Source organism: Pelodiscus sinensis, chromosome 1 (assembly GCF_049634645.1).
Source record: "Pelodiscus sinensis isolate JC-2024 chromosome 1, ASM4963464v1, whole genome shotgun sequence".
Classification (NCBI taxonomy): domain Eukaryota; kingdom Metazoa; phylum Chordata; order Testudines; family Trionychidae; genus Pelodiscus; species Pelodiscus sinensis.
In genome coordinates, this window is record NC_134711.1 from 141657205 (window position 1) to 141673511 (window position 16307).

The following is a 16307-nucleotide window of genomic DNA, read 5'->3' on the forward strand; positions in this document are numbered from 1 at the left end:
TTCTGATGATAGGACAAAGAGCAGTGGGCTTACATTTCAGCAAGGGAGGTTTAGGTTGGACATTAGGAAAATGTCCCAACTGTCATGCTGATTAAACACTGGAATAAATTGCCTAGGGAGGTTGTGGAATCTCCATCACTGGAGATATTTAAGAGCAGGTTGAATAGACATCTATCAGGAATGATTTAGATGGTGCTTGGTCCTGCTGTGAGGGGTTGATCTCTCGAGGTCCCTTCCATTTTTAGTATTTTGTGAACTTGTAAGTGGCTGGCTTCATGTCTTCATTTAGAAAATAAGTTTGGATCTCATATAAATCCTAGTGGCAATGCTTTTATTCCACTGACACAAGAGGCCTGTGATGGAATGGCAGAAGAGGTATGTAGGCAGAGATCTGAGGGAATCCTGCACAAGAACTTTCTTTCGTGACTCTCACTGCTGATAGCAGTCCCTCATTTTCAGAATAATTTATTTCCAACCACTGGAAATCAGTTTAAGTGGTTGAAAGATTTAAAAACCAACCCAGCCCTGTTTAGTATAAAGCACTGTCGTTTCTAAGTGTTGTGACAAAGCTCCTACTCAAACTTGGTGGATCCTGCACTTTAAAGGGGATTACTTGCCTCAGCAGCTCACAGCAGCCCTCCATTTAGGCACCTCATCTAGGGCATCAGCTTGCTGTTTGTTGAGCTGCTACTCATGATTGTTCCCTCTATACTTTATATGCTGAAATCCAAACTCCTCAGTCTTGGAGGACCTCTCCAATTAGTACTGGGATGTCTAGGCCCCATTCTTTTCTCCATCCAGTTTTTTTTCCCAAGTGGAAATGGGAAAGTGTGTGTGTGTGTGTGTGTGTGTGTGTGTGTGTGGTGGGGGAGGTAGGAGAGAGACCTGGAGAGAGACCTGGAGCCACCCTCTATTCTGGGTTCTAACCCAGGGCCCTGTAATAACAGCTGCCTATACAGGTCTCCAATATCAGCTGCAAGACAGCTGCAAAACCCCTGGACTACTTCCCCACACCTTCCCTAGCACCTTCCTTCTCTCATGCTCTCTCTCCTAGTACCTGCTGGTGCTCCTCCTAGACTCTGCAGTGCTCCATCTGTCCTCTGAGCTCCTCATACGCAAGTGCAGAGAAGCTCTTTTTATAACAAGTCTCAACTGGTTCTTAACTGACCATAGGCATTCTAAGTAGCTTTGGCTCACATGACTTTGTAAGTCCACTTAATAAACTCCAGGTGCTTAATTGCCCTGATTGATTCTGGCAAGTTGTCACTGGTTCTGGACTAGCTCCTGCCAGTTTATCCTGGGAACAGTCATTTACTCATTCTGAGGATAATATACCTCTCTTCTGTACCCTCTTGTATCTTTCTGATCTGACTCTGTCACAGTGTGTGTATGGAGACTTTGAAAGTTCATATCACAGTATGACATGTAATGAAAAAAAAGAGTAAAATAATTTTAAACAAGTTAAAAAATGAGAAGGGGAAAGACACTAAAATACTCCCCATATTACCTTTGCACACCAAAGCCTGAGGGGGGGGCTCCCATAGGGGAGCTGGAGCGCCAGCAAGGACTCTTCAGTGCTGGGATGCAGGGGTGGGGGAAGGAGTGTGGAGCTCTGAGTCTCAGGGGCCAAATCCAGGTGAGTGGGGGGCTTCATCTGAGCCCTGGCCTTGAGACTCCTGGTCTGGAAGCTCTCTTACCACTGAAACCCCCAGATCCCAGGTCAGCAATGTCTTGTACTACATTTTCGATAGCATGATCTTTGCAGAGCTGCTTTCCTTTCTGACTGTGTCTCCAACATACTGATGTAAGCAAGTAAATCAATATGGAGGTCTTCCTAGCACTATAAAAGGGCAATACAAGCTTCTGATCAGATGTTGAATGGTGGATATTTATTACAGGATAGTGTTTTCACATTGTGCTTCCTGTTTTGCCATTTTTCAGATGCACACACTTGGCATACTGATAGCCTTCTCTCAGGCATTCCCTTTCCATCTATCAGACCCTCTCCCTGGAAGATAAGAATTAATGGCCCGATTCATTCTTACATTTTTCTGCTGTTAGAAGTTGTAAAGTCAACGTATTTGATCCTGGAACTGTTAGTTCTTCTTCAAGCAGTGTCCCCGTGGCTGCTGCACTTTGGGTACTGGTGTGTCCTTGCACCAGCGACCAGAGATTTTTCTATCAGTTTCCGCCGTGGCGCTCCCTCGTGCTATTGGTGTCAGTTAGGCTCAAGTGCGGTGCGGCTCCCTCTGTTCCTTCTCTACAGTCCTTGGCAGCAGATGGAGCTGCTTCTCTCACCCATTTCAACAAAAATAGACAAAACTGTTAATTCTCCTTGGTTTCCTCATACTTCCAAGTTTTAGACCCTCCCTCCCCCCCAAACCTACAATATTAAAAAAAAAAAGTCTGTCATTAGGCACAGGAGAACCAGTGGACCAATGCCAGGATCTCCCAGCTTCAAGAGGTGTGAATCTTGCTGAGATGCTATGCCCGTCTTAGGCAATCCTCGTGCATAAAGTGCCTTGGAGAAGCTCACCAGACACTAGTATACTCACTGCTCCAACTTGACAGCCAGAGCATGCCGCAACCACACCAACTGGTTAAAAACCTTCCTGTATGAAAAGTTGCTCCAGCCACCTTCTGAAGATACATCATCTACTTCAAAATCAACATCTGAGCCAAAAAGTATGGACAAAACTCATCTCTTTATCTCTTTTGGCAAATCTGTCTCAAACATGCCGTCCCCAGCCAGATCACTACCCTCATCACCGACTTCCATGAAAGTCAGCACCGCGGACAGAGCTGACACCTCTGGTGTGGCACCGTGCAAGCTGCCAGCACTGCATAAGAGAGGGCACTCGGAGCCCAAACAAAAACAACCAGCACTGACTGCACCGGCCGCACTACCTATTTCTCACAAACACCTGTCAACACCTCAGAGACCCTGTGCCGAGATGCCACCTCTCGAGCAATCAGTGCCACCTACACCGATGGCACCGAGTATTACACAAACCCCGGCACCGATATGGGAGCAACTATGATGCAAGTCTCCATTGACTAGCAATCTTTCATCGGCACCACAGCACCGTTGTCTCCATGCTCCTCTATACAATCGGTGTGGTCACATAGATCACCGATTATGCCACATCCCCAAACGAAGCCGGCACTGAGCTAGGCATCTGGTTCTCCTCCCAACATGCCAGCCCAACACAGAGCGCTCCATCTTAGGATACTTGTCCTATTATGTATTCATATCCACCACCCCGGTATGCACATCATTATGCATACCCGCTGCCACCTTACTCTGGGTGATGACAATTATGGGAGTCACATTCTCATAGGAAGAGTCACCACGCCGTGCCTTCCACAACATCCAGAGAACCACCCCACTCTCCCCAGCCTACGTCTGCGATGTAGTCAGCCTACCGAACTCCCCTATCCAAACTGAGATGGAAGACTCTTTATACAAAGGTGAAGATAGGTCCCCTGTGCATAATTCTTCTTCCTTACCAGACGAGGCGGTCATCTCCACTACCCCACCCCCAATGGACAACACAAAAGTTCCAGGAACTTTTTAAGAGAGTGGAATTAGCGCAAGAGTGGGATTTATAGGAGATCCAAGGAAAAACAATACCGCATCTGGTGAACCTTGCAACCTCTCACATCTTCCAGGATTGCCCTTCCCATGGACTAGGCCATTATGAACCTGTCCGACAACATCTGGCAAACCCCAGCGTCCATCACGCCTACCAATAAGAGAGTGCATCAGAAGTACTTCATCACAGCAAAGGGAATGGACTTCCTTTTCACTCACCTGCCACCAAATTCCCTAGTAGTCAATTCTGTTAGACACAGATCCAGACAACCAAATATCAGAACTACACCACATGACAAGGACCACAAAAGAATGGACATTATGGGATGCAAAGTATACTTCTTGGCCACTTTACTCCCCAGAGCAGCAAACTACACTGCCATGCTAGCGGATTATGGCTAGTCCAACTACTTAAAGCTGCAAGAGCTCATACAATGCCTGTCTGAACACAAAAGGCCTATCCTCAACATCATGCAGGAGGCCATACAGTCTCTTGCACAGCATTACAGTCCGCAGTGGATGTAGACAACACGGCTACCCGCATCACAGCCTCGGCTATTGTGATGCATAGAATATTTTGGCTCTAAGCATCAGGGGTACTAAGGGACTGGCAGCAAAAGGTTGAAGATCTGCCCTTCGACAAGGGAAAAACTGATGAGGTACTTCATTCAATGAAGGACTCCCACATGACCTTCAGAACCCTGGGCATTTATATGCCTGCCCTTCAAGAGAGCCAGGTACAACACTTATCAAAGACCTGGGGAGCCATGCAGGCAACAACTAAGGTATGACTTGCCACAAAAACACAGGCCCCAACAATGTAGACCTCAACATCAAATGTCAGCAGCCCAACTTTCTACGTCCAAACAGCAGATCTGAAGGTTTGGTCAAGAGCCAGAAAGACACTTTCCTTGCGGTCACACTATCGGACAATTATCAACAGTTCAACCACCACCTCTGCCCCTTTTTACAACAATGGGCACAAATAACATCGGACAAATGGGTCCAGGAACTCATCCACTCATGGTTACTCCATCCCTTTCACTTTCATTCCCCGTACCCATCCTCTCACCCCATCCCTCTTCAGTAACCCTTCTCATGAGACCCTCTTTCAGCAAGAGGTGCTTCACCTTCTTCGGTTAGGCGTCATAGAACCATTGCCAACTGAGTTCCAAGGGAGAGGTTTCTACTCAACTTATTTTCTAACACAGAAAAAGAACAGAGAATGGAGCTTTCAACCTCCAAGATGCATATTTTCACATAACAATTCATCCCGCCCACAGGTGCGTCTACTATTCACAGTTAGTCTTCACCATTACCAATACCGAGTGCTCCCTTTCAGCCTTTCAACAGCTCCCAGAGTTCTTTCCAAAACACTAGCCATCGTGGTGGCATACCTACATCATCAGGGAGTCATAATATTTCCATACTTAGGCGACTTTCTCATAAAAGGCAGGTCCTTCCAAGAGACACAAGATATGGTCAACACCACCTCAGACCTCCTCTGGCTTGCCTTCCATATAAATTAAGAGAAATCCACTCTCCATCCCACCCAAGCTCTAGGAGCAAACATTGATACTGACACACCCAGAGCGACTGGGACTTTTTAAAGAGACTAGGGCTTTTCTGCTTGGAAAAGAGGAGACTAAGGAGGGAGGGGGATATGATAGAAGTCTATAAAATCATGAGTGGTGTGGAGAAAGTGAATAAGGAAAAGATATTATGGGAACAAATAAATAAAAGAACTAGGGGCTGCCAAATGAAATTAATGGGCAGCAGGTTTAAAACAAGTAAAAGGAAGTTCTTCACACAGTGCATAGTCAACCTGTGGAACTCCTTGCCTGAAGAGGTTGTGAAGTCTAGGACTATAACAGGGCTTAAAAGAGAACAAGATAAATTCATGGACGTTAAGTCCATTAATGGCTATTAGCAGGACTCGACAAACCTCTGAATCTACTCGCCTGTGGCAAGTAGATTTCAGCCGGTCACTCCGAGTGCCCCATTCACCGGCACTTCGAGCATGCGCAGTGCTGGTCTGGTGCATGTGCAGTGCAGGGCTGGCGAGTGGCTCTCGCTGGGGTTTGTCAAGCCCTGGCTATTAGCCACGCTGGGTAAGGAGTGGTGTCCCTAGCCTTTGTTTGTCAGAGGGTGGAGATGGATGGTAGGGGAGAGATAGCTTGATCATTACCTGTTCGGTTTTCACTCCCTCTGGGACAGCTGGCATTGGCCACTGTTGGCAGACAGGATAATGGGCTGGATGGACTTTTGGTTTGATCCAATATGGCCATTCTTACGTTGACTCTTCCCACACACAAATTTGAGACCTTGTGCAGCCTCATAGAAGGAGCATGTGTGACCCCCACCTTGAGAGTTCGCGAATATCTTAGGCCACATGGCCGCTACAACCTATGTTGTCAGACTGGCAAGGCTCCACATGAGGTGCCTTTAGTCTTGGCTTGCCACACTTTATATTTCTCCAGAGTCAGTTACCATTCCGCCATGGGTCCTCAACTCCATGGACTGGTGGATGAATCCACACAAAATTCTAACCGGTGTTCCATTCCATCAGCGGCCCTGACACTTACCATGATGGCCGATGCATCACTCATGGGATAAGGATGCCATGTAGGAGCCCTCACAGCCTAAGGCAAAATTTGCAGCTGACACAAAGTTGGGAGCTATTGCCAATTCAGAAAAGGATCGGGATATCATACAGGAAGATCTGGATGATCTTGTAAATTGGAGTGATAGTAATAGGATGAAATTTAATAGTGAGAAGTGTAAGGTTATCCATTTAGGGATTAATAACAAGAATTTTAGTTATAAGCTAGGGACACATCAGTTGGAAGTAACGGAGGAGGAGAAGGACCTCGGAGTCCTGGTTGATTATAGAATGGACTATGAGCCGCCATTGTGACATGGCCGTGAAAAAGGCTAATACGATCTTGGGATGTATTAGGCGAGGTATTTCCAGTAGGGATAAGGAGGTGTTAGTGCCATTATACAAGGCATTGGTGAGACCCCATTTGGAATACTGTGTGCAGTTCTGGTCTCCCATGTTTAAGAAGGATGAATTCAAACTGGAACAGATACAAAGAAGGGCCACTAGGATGATTCGAGGAATGGAAAACCTGTCTTATGAAAGGAGACTCAAGGAGCTTGGCTTGTTTACTTTAACCAAAAGAAGGCTGAGGGGGGACATGATTGTACTTTTTAAATATATTAGAGGGATAAATACCAGGGAGGGAGAGGAATTATTTAAGCTTAATACCAATGTGGACACAAGAACAAATGGATATAAGCTGGCTAGTAGGAAGTTTAGACTTGAGATTAGACGAAGTTTTCTAACCATTAGAGGAGTGAAGTTCTGGAACGGCCTTCCAAGGGAAGTAGTGGGGGCAAAAGATCTATCTGGTTTCAAGATTAAACTAGATCAGTTTATGAAGGGGATGGTTTGATGAGATAACATGATCTTGGTAACTAATTGACCATTCATTATCAGTGGGAAATAGGTCAATGGAGGGATGATAGGAGTTGTTATAGAGAACTTTCTGGGTGTCTGGCTGATGAGTCTTGCCCACATGCTCAGGGCTGATCGCCATATTTGGGGTTGGGAAGGAATTTTCCTCCAGGGTAGATTGGCAGAGGCCCTGGAGGTTTTTTGCCTTCCTCTGTAGAATGGGGCACAGATCACAGCTAGAGGATTCTCTGCATCTTGGGGTCTTCAAAGTATTTGAAGGCTTCAATATCTGAGATATAGGTGAGAGGATTATTCTAGGAGGGGTGGGTGAAATTTTGTGGCCTGCACTGTGCAGGGTGTCAGACTAGATGATCATAATGGTCCCTTCTGACCTTAAAGTCTATGAGTCTACCGAGCAAATGCTCCATATCAATGTTTTAGAACCGAGAGTGGTGAGGCATAGAATTTGGTTTGCTGATTCCTTATTACTAGTGCCAATATACAAATGGGAAAATAGCTCAGCTTCTTATCAAGTTGTTAAGTCTGATGCCACTTTTTACAGTCAGTTTTCAGAGTAGTCATGTTTTAACTATAGTTTTCATATTTACTCTATCTGAGATTTTAACAAATATCTGTTCTATAGAAAGGGCTATAGACTGCTTATCCCATTCAGGTGCTTTTGAAAATATCACTCTAATCATTTGATTTCTCCCAGGAATTACTTTAACTCATCTGCTTAATCAAGAAAGCTGATACTTTGGAGATGTTGGATGTTACTAATAGTACTAAGAATATTTGGTCTAATTCCCAATTAATGTTTTTATTGAAGTATAATCAGTAAAAAGATTTTCAGGCTAGGTTTGTCTCCATTTTAGATAGCATGCTGGCTGCTGGATCCTGGCTCTAAGGAGCGAACCCTTCACAACATGGTGACCAATTTTCTCCCTCACGAGCTGCCCTTGCTTGAAGGGCTGGGAACTGGCCAAGGGGTTCAAAGCCTGGGACTTGGTGCCAGTGCTGATTACTCTGGCCGGTACCGAGCAGCCATAGAATCTGTCCTCATTTTCAACACCATGAACCAACTCATCACCCTGTTGCAGAAAGAAAATCTAACAGGTAAAAAGGATCTGGAGGTAATCTCATGAACAGACTTACTTGTTGAGATTTTTTTCAACACGTGTATACATGCATGCACAAAACTGTTTTGAGTCCTTGTTATTTGGGCCTGCAGGCTCAGTGGTTTTGCACTGAAATTTGTATTGGGAAGTTGTTTAACTTTGTAGCACAATGTTAATAATTCTCCTGTGAAAGTAAAAGAAGGGTGTATGTGTGTGCCATGTCAGATCATGTTATTAGAGCCCTGTATCTAGTTTCTATTTAATTGTGACATATATTATGCAAGTGAATAACTTCAGGTTTTCTATAATGCCAATTATTGTAGTATCGAATATACGAAAAATGATAATTCTGGGGTTTGAAACCTTTGTTCTGAGAAATAAGCATGTTTTATTTCAAAGCTTGTGAAGTTCTGTGTTTGAGTTTTATTTTATTTTATTTTTCTGAAAAATGTAGCAGTCCTCAATACAAGGCTCTATAAAATTCCCTGATATAAGGCTCTCCAACTTCTGATTTCACTGTGTTCGATCACAAACATCTCCTTATGCTGCATATTTAGTTTTCAATAATGGTCCTAAATATTGTTGAGACAAGGTGGGTGAATTGTAGTTACTTTTACAATTGATTGATGGGACAGACAAGCTTTTGAGCTTACACATAGCCCTTCTTAGGTAGACCACCTTCAGCCAGACCTGAAGAAAAGAACTATATGCATTCAAAAGCTTGCTCACCAGCAGAAGTTGATCTAGTAAAAGCTCTCTTCCACCTTATCTATCTTTCTAATATCCTGTGACTAACACAGCTACAACAATACTGCATACGTTTTGTTGTCATCCTGGGATTAGAAATTTACAGTGAGCGTGAGCAAGCATTGTATTGTGGGTTTATAAATCTAGTTGATGTGGTATTTGACAAATCCAGCTGTAAGAGACGTGGCATTGACATTATAAATTCATTTTCTGGCTTTTCTACTTGTTTCAGATGTTTTCCATAAAGTGGAGATGCCCACTCAATACTGCTTGGCCCTGCTGGAACTGAATGGAATAGGTTTTAGCACAACAGAGTGTGAGACCCAAAAACAGGTTATGCAAGCTAAACTGAATGAGATTGAGGCTCAGGCTTATCAGATGGCAGGCCACAGCTTCTCTTTGACCAGTCCTGATGACATTGCAGAGGTATTTCAAGGATATGGGTAGGCTGTTTGAGAGCTCTGTCAGATTAATTTCTTACATTTAGATAAAAACATTGTTGAATGGAATGTGTGTATGGTAATGAGGGAATCGCACTTTAAGACAAAGTTTAATTATTATCTAAGTTGATTTTCTTTTTTAGCTATCATAGTCCCTAATCTGTAATGTGCTGAGTGCTTCCTGCATGATACTTACCTCCCACTGACCAAGTGGAAGGTGAGGAGTTGCAGCAATTTGCAGATTCAGATCTTTCTTTTAAAGATGCCGTCAGCAGACTGACGTAAGGGGTGTACCACCTGTCAGATTGCTGCCGAATTCTGAGAGAGTAAAGGCTTGCCCACATGGAGAAATAGCTATTTCATTCTGGCTTTCTGTATGTATACTTATTCTACATTGAAATTACTTTTTGTAGTTTAATTCATTTGGATTAAGGTAAATGGCACTCTTAGTGCAAAATAAGATTGTTCACACAGGAAGCTAGTGTGGCATAGCTATTGCATTTTAAAATTATAGTATACCTTATTTTGGGCAGTAGCTTCCCCATGTAGACAAGCCTTAGAGCTGTTTCATTATTATATGAACATTGCCTGATTTAAAGAAACACTGATGTTTATATGCATGAGTTGTGACATTGTATGATAGGGCTACTCAACTTTGGAAGCCCTGGGGGCCACAGTGATGCTTGCAGCACATGCTGAGGGCTGCAACTTAAGTGTGGTTGCATAGACATGCACATATATATATGCAAATAGCATCTTTCACACTGACAGGCATGAATACAAAAATTAAGGCAAGACTATACAATACACAGGCCCCATTTAAGTCAGTTCTGCTGATATTAATAAAATGCAATATTTATCCGATTTCCACCCATATGAGAGCACATTTAATGAGCAATGACAATCCAGGAATTTAGCTACTAAAACGCATATCAACAGAAGATCATTATATTGACTACTTTTTTTTGTTTTGGTTCCCACACGTGGGCCACGAGTTGAGTAGCCCTACTGTATGATCTGACTGGCATATGAATTTATTTGTGTTTACCAATTACTCCTGCCCTTGACATTTTAGACATAAACAAATATAAATCTTATTTTCAAAAGTGTATTTAGCTTGTTAGAACCTGTGAACTCATTCATACAAATGAATCCCTCCAAAAAGACTCAAAAATCAGTTATTGATAAGTTTGCATATATATAATACTTTTCATCCAAATGGATGCTTCCTATACATACAGTGTGTTTTGATTACACCAATACATTGGAATTATCTTTCTGTTTCCTCTCCACCAGGACAATTTTTAACATTGCAAACCTTTAGGAAATTCTATACAACTGCCATTTAAAAAAAATGATACAAATATATTTTTCCTTCCTGCAAATATGGAATTTACTCTAGTTTGAAGCCAGTCCTGAACCTAGTGACCAATGTAGGGACCAGTATTTTGTGACACAGAAAAAGAAATTAAATTAAACCTTTCTAAAATAACTACCACCTTGCACGGTGTACTCTACCAAAAACTGGAAGTAGACTCGGGAAACTCAGCTATTTTGTGTCATAGGCAGAGAACAGGAGGGATTGTGATGCACTAATATCTGAGGTCCCTGCAACAGTTAAGGGATTGATTAATTAAGAGATACCAAGGTGACCCTGGCAGGTCACATTCACACCCCACAGAAGAAAGTGAAACTCCCTTAACGTCACTGATAATCTGACCCTGGGGGGGAAATTCCTTCCTCACCCACATATGACGATCAGGTAGAGCCTGAGCCTGTGAGGAAGAACCACTCAACTAAAGACTGAAGAAACACTTCTCTGTGCTTCATCAGATTACTGGCCCAGCCCATGGTCCCCATCCCCATCCCCAGCCATGTCCATCTCTGATGCCTTAGAAGGAGAGACAAACAAATAAAATCTAAACCCAGAGTGCGCTGGGAGTAAAATTATTCTAATCTCGTCAGTAAACCTTTATGATTTACAAATGTGTGAAAATTACTTCCTCTCATGCCTGCCAACTCTGCAGTGAAACACAGCAGCTATTAAATAGTGCAAAATATTATACAACAATTTAGGATGAGAAATAAACAATTGTGGATTACTCATATTACTTATTTTATTACCAGTGTGCCTGTGTATCAAATGACAGATAAATAGTTCAACATGGCTAACTTTTTAACTGATGGAAATTGATAGAAAAATCCCTATATCCAAATTATTTTAAGCTAGTCCATAAATAATTGCCACTGGTTCCTTCAGTGCAGTTTGTTCTGCAGTCTTTTCCTTGATAACATTTTATCAAGGAAGTAACCTTATCTAGAAACACAGCTCTCACCCAAACTTTCAGGGTTAGGAAATGAGATTTTAAACTACATTTTGTAATTAAAATAAGGAAGAACATGTGAGGGCAACACAGTTCTTTAATCAGCTTTTAATAACCTGAAGCATTTGTATTGGGCTTTCATTAGAATATAGGCTATTTTCATGCTCAGAATCACTTGCTGTTTTCTTCTGGGATGAAAGTATAAATATTTAACTGAAATGCTGGCCTCTTTTAGGTATTGTTTTTGGAGTTGAAATTGCCACCAAATGGAGACGTGAAAATACAAGGAAACAAGAAAACGCTGGGTTACACCAGAAGAGCTACTGCTAATGGAAACAGAGTCAGGCTGGGCAAGCAGTTTAGTACAACCAAGGTATAGTTGAAGTGTACTTCTCATCTGAAAAGTGATTGTCAAAAGAACTTTGTTACATACAGGGAGCAGACTTGTGAAGTATGGGTGTCAGATCTGCTTATTCTTCTTCGAGTGATGTCTCTGAGTGCTCCACTTCAGGTGCTGGTGCAGCCTCATGCTGGCTATCAGAGATTTTCACTAGCAATGCCCTGCTGCGCTGTGCATGCGCAGTAGTACCCTCTCGCATTGTGGTGTCCATTTACTGTGCGCATAGCACGGCACCTCCTTCTTTCCCATCCTTGGCAGTAGATGCAGCTCCAGCAGTTGCCCTTTCTTTCAATCTATAATGAAAAAATAGTTGATTAGTTAGTTTAGTTTTTTCATGATCAAGTTCTCTCAACCCCTGTTTCTTGTTTATTTAAAAAAAAAAAAGACTTTCCCGCCATTGTAATCTCCCTCTTCACCATGCCTGGCTCTCCAGGCTTCATGAGGTGCAGTTCATGTAAAAACCTAATGCATTGGACATTTTGTTGTGCTTAAAATACCCAGGAGAAGGCCATTTCTCCCAGAAGTGCCCATGCTGATCTAACCTCACAGCGCAAGCAAGGCGAGAAAGAAAACTGCCTCAAAACCTTCCTATATGAAAAGTCTCTTCAACCACCCTGGGGGGGCCTGCCATCCTCAGAAAAGACCTCAAACAGGGATAAATCTTCCTCTTCAATGAAGAAACGTCTTCACTGGAGAAGTCAATTTCAAACGCCAGAACATCTCTGGCCAAGTCATTACCTCCAATGCCTACTGCAGTTAGAACCAATACTGTTGAGAAGCTCGGCACCTCTGGCACTGCACCAATAAAGGGCAGTTCAACACACAAGCATGCACAGTTGGAACTGAGGCTCAAGACACTGGCACAGACACCAACCACACTGACCCCGGACATCGCACCAACCGTGGCACTGAAAGCGGCCTCGAAGACAGCACCGAAATCATCCCATGCCAATACAATCCTCTGAACTAACAGGATTGCCACCGGCATCACAGAAGCCATCACTGCACAAATCCTCTTACAAACACGCTTCGGCACTGACCCCCTTCGCGCACACAGAGCCAGAGGTTTTCTTGGTGCCGCACCGTCCTGCCTCATCTGCCTACTCCATCTACTCCCCCAGATCGTCTTCACCATCAGTCTCCAATAGCGAACCAGACATGAAACCAAGGGGCAGCAGATTCTCATTCCAGCACTCCTCTCCCACCCAAAGATGTCCCCATGGGAGCCATGACACACCAGATCCACTTATGCACCACCTTTGCCTTGATGGTATGGCTGATATTGGCCTTACCTGCCACCACTGTACTTGGGGCCCTGGCCACCGTAGGATGCACAGTCCTCATACAGGAGCCAATATACAGCAGCCCTGTACATTGGCGAGGAGACCTACTAGATCTCCTCCACATCAGACCCAGGATACTAAACCTAGAACAGCCAACATCTGATGAGGAGGAGGAGGATAAAGCAGAAGAGGAGCAGAGATCCCCTCCTCACAATTCATCTTCCTCTCTGAATGAGACAATCATCTCCACAACCCATGCTCCTGTGGATGATCTGAAACAGTTCAGGAGCTGTTCAAGTGCATCGCTAGTGCTCAAGAATTAGACCTCCAGGAGGTCCAAGAAAAACAGCATATAGAGAATTCTGCAGCCATCCACGTCATCAAAGATTGCGCTTCCAATGGATGAGGCAAATATTCGACCTTGCCAATACCAAATGGCAGACGCCAGCGTCCATGACCCCCACGAATAAAAGAGCAGACAGGAAATATTTTGTGATGGTGAAAGATATGGATTTTCTTTTCTCACCTCCTGCCTAATTCTTTGGTGGTAGATGTGGTGCACCACAAGTCAGAGTACCCACAATTTTGTAACACAGCCCAAGACAAGGATCATAAGCCCCTACATATACAAGGAAGGAAAGTATATTCATCGGCGACCCTAGTAGCCTGCTGTTCCGTACTCCTAGCAGATTATGATTATACAAACTTCTCAAAGCTACAAGACCTTCTGGAATTCTTCCCTGACTAAAAGTGCCCACAACTTCAGGCCATCATCACAGATTACCATACAGTTGCCTTCACAGCACTTCAAACGGCCCTTGATGGGGCAGACTCTGCAGCCTGAATCACAGCAACAGCTATAGTCATGCGTAGGGCCTCCTGGCTTCAAGCTTTGGGCATACTTAAAGAACTTCAGTTGAAGGTGGAGACCCCTCCCCTTCGACAGGTCACACCTCTTTGCCAGCAAAATGGATGAGGTCCTACAAACAATGAAGGAGTCTCATATTGCCCTCAGGACCCTAGACACATACATGCTATCCAACAAACATCAGAGATACACCACCTACTTAGGTCTAGAGACACTTACAGGTAGACCCAGAGATCCTTTGATTATAGGCAAAGGCAACAGACCCGCAGGTCTGCAATGTCAACACCAGCCTTCAACAAACCAACCTTCCACCTCCAAACAACAATTCTGAAGATTTGGTCTGGTCTGAGTAGGGATGTTAAATTTAGTTTACTAAACTAATCAACTAGTCAGTGGAATTTCCATTGATTAGTTGATAAATGGGGGAAACTGAAGAGCCTCTGCAGCTCCTGGCCCCAGGAGCTAACCCCTCTGTGGCTCTGCCTTTTAAATGTATTAAGAGCCGACAGGCCTGCCAGCTCTTAATACATTTAAAAAGCAGAGGCGCAGTGTCTGGGACTGGATGCAAGCCAGGAATCAGCTGATTCCCAGCTCTCTCTCGATCCCCACTACCCATCTGCTTCCTCTGTCCCCCACAGAGATGGTGCCAGGGAAAACTGGCTTTTAAGCTGGCTCCCTCCCCACTGCCTCTGATAGAGGCAGCAAGGGTGAGGGAAGCAACTACTTAACTGTCCAATAAACCTATGCTTATTGAATAGTCGATCCCTAGGTCTGAGCAACATTGCTGTGGTGATAGCATCTACATCAAAAGACCTTAAGATCACCCACCAGCTTTGGCCCTTTTCCCATCCTCTTTCCCCATCCTGTTTCTGGGACTCCTCTCACGAGAGTCTGTTACCAATAGAAGTTCAACTCTGGTGAGTCATCACTTTCTACTCCAACAGGACAAAGCCCTTGAGAAAATCAGCGGGGCTCTTCATTTACATCGCAGAAAGATCTAAAGGATAGTCAATTTCCTCCCAATGGTTATCATAATAGATCTCATCCTGTATCCCTATCAGTTATACCATTCACAACAGAAATTGCCAGCAACCATTATGGCTTATTCCACCAGAGCTGTAGCATCAACAACAGCATTTCTCAATGTCCCACTTACAGATATTTGCAGATCAGCAACCTGGTCATTGGAGCACACTTTTGCCAGACACTACGTTATTACATCTTACTCGATCCCAACTACATCAGTGGGGTAAGCAGTACTCTCCACTATATCTGGAACGCAGCTCCAAAGCCAACCTGCTAAAATCAGACACTGCTCTTCAGTCACCTGAAGTGGAGCACCCATAGGAACGCACGTCTTGAAGAACCATTGTTACAGCAGTAGCTGAGTAACTTTCTCCTCTGACAAAAATAAACTACATCCACCTTCTGCCCCTTTTAGCACTGCAGAACCTTTTCAGCTCTTCAACTATGGACTGGATGCTGTTTGGCCTTCAACATCAACGAAGTTTTAACCAAATGTCATTCTTCTTCCCTCAGTTACAATTGTGCCTTAGGAAAAGACTGAGGTGTAGGTGAGGACATAACTTTAAAACCGTGAATTTGGATGCATTTAGGTCAGAAATGAATTTGGTGTGCAGTGTTTACTGTAAGCACAGAATGAGTTTTAGATCTCAGGTTAATTGTATAGAGCTAACAGTTGGAGACTCTTCCATCAATGAACCAGTTATTCATCTTCAAAGATGCTCAGATAAGATGGTAATAAATGCAATATAATGCCAGTGTAGATACACAGAAAAAAATGTAAGCGTACAGGGAAGAGATTTGCTTTGGTGCCACATACCAGATCCTGTGTGGCATAATGCAGCAGCTGAATTTTCCCTGTGACCATTCTTGTGTTCTATTCTTCACAGAATTTGCTTTGAGAAGCACAAGCTTGTTGCAATTTTGAAATTTAATATATTGGAAGCATGTATAAGATCTGTGACCAACAACAGGATTGTCAGTAGCTAACTGTTGTGGAATGCAGTGCTCATCCTGATTATTGGGAGCTAATTACTGCTTTTGTTGAC

At 43.7% G+C, this 16307-nt stretch overlaps 1 protein-coding gene across 7 annotated transcripts in view; it reads left to right on the plus strand.

Moving 5' to 3' along the window:
- Window positions 1-16307, plus strand: part of POLQ (DNA polymerase theta) — a 133969-nt gene that overhangs the window by 70560 nt on the left and 47102 nt on the right. For 6 of the 7 annotated variants that reach the window (XM_075905142.1, XM_075905124.1, XM_075905133.1 and 3 more), the window contains 3 exons: window positions 7931-8171; window positions 9153-9346; window positions 11920-12057. In XM_075905142.1, the coding sequence (XP_075761257.1) occupies window positions 7931-8171; window positions 9153-9346; window positions 11920-12057 (573 nt within the window). Of the gene's footprint in view, window positions 1-7930; window positions 8172-9152; window positions 9364-11919; window positions 12058-16307 lie in introns of all 7 variants that reach the window. The other variant, XR_012897156.1, reaches the window with a different exon arrangement.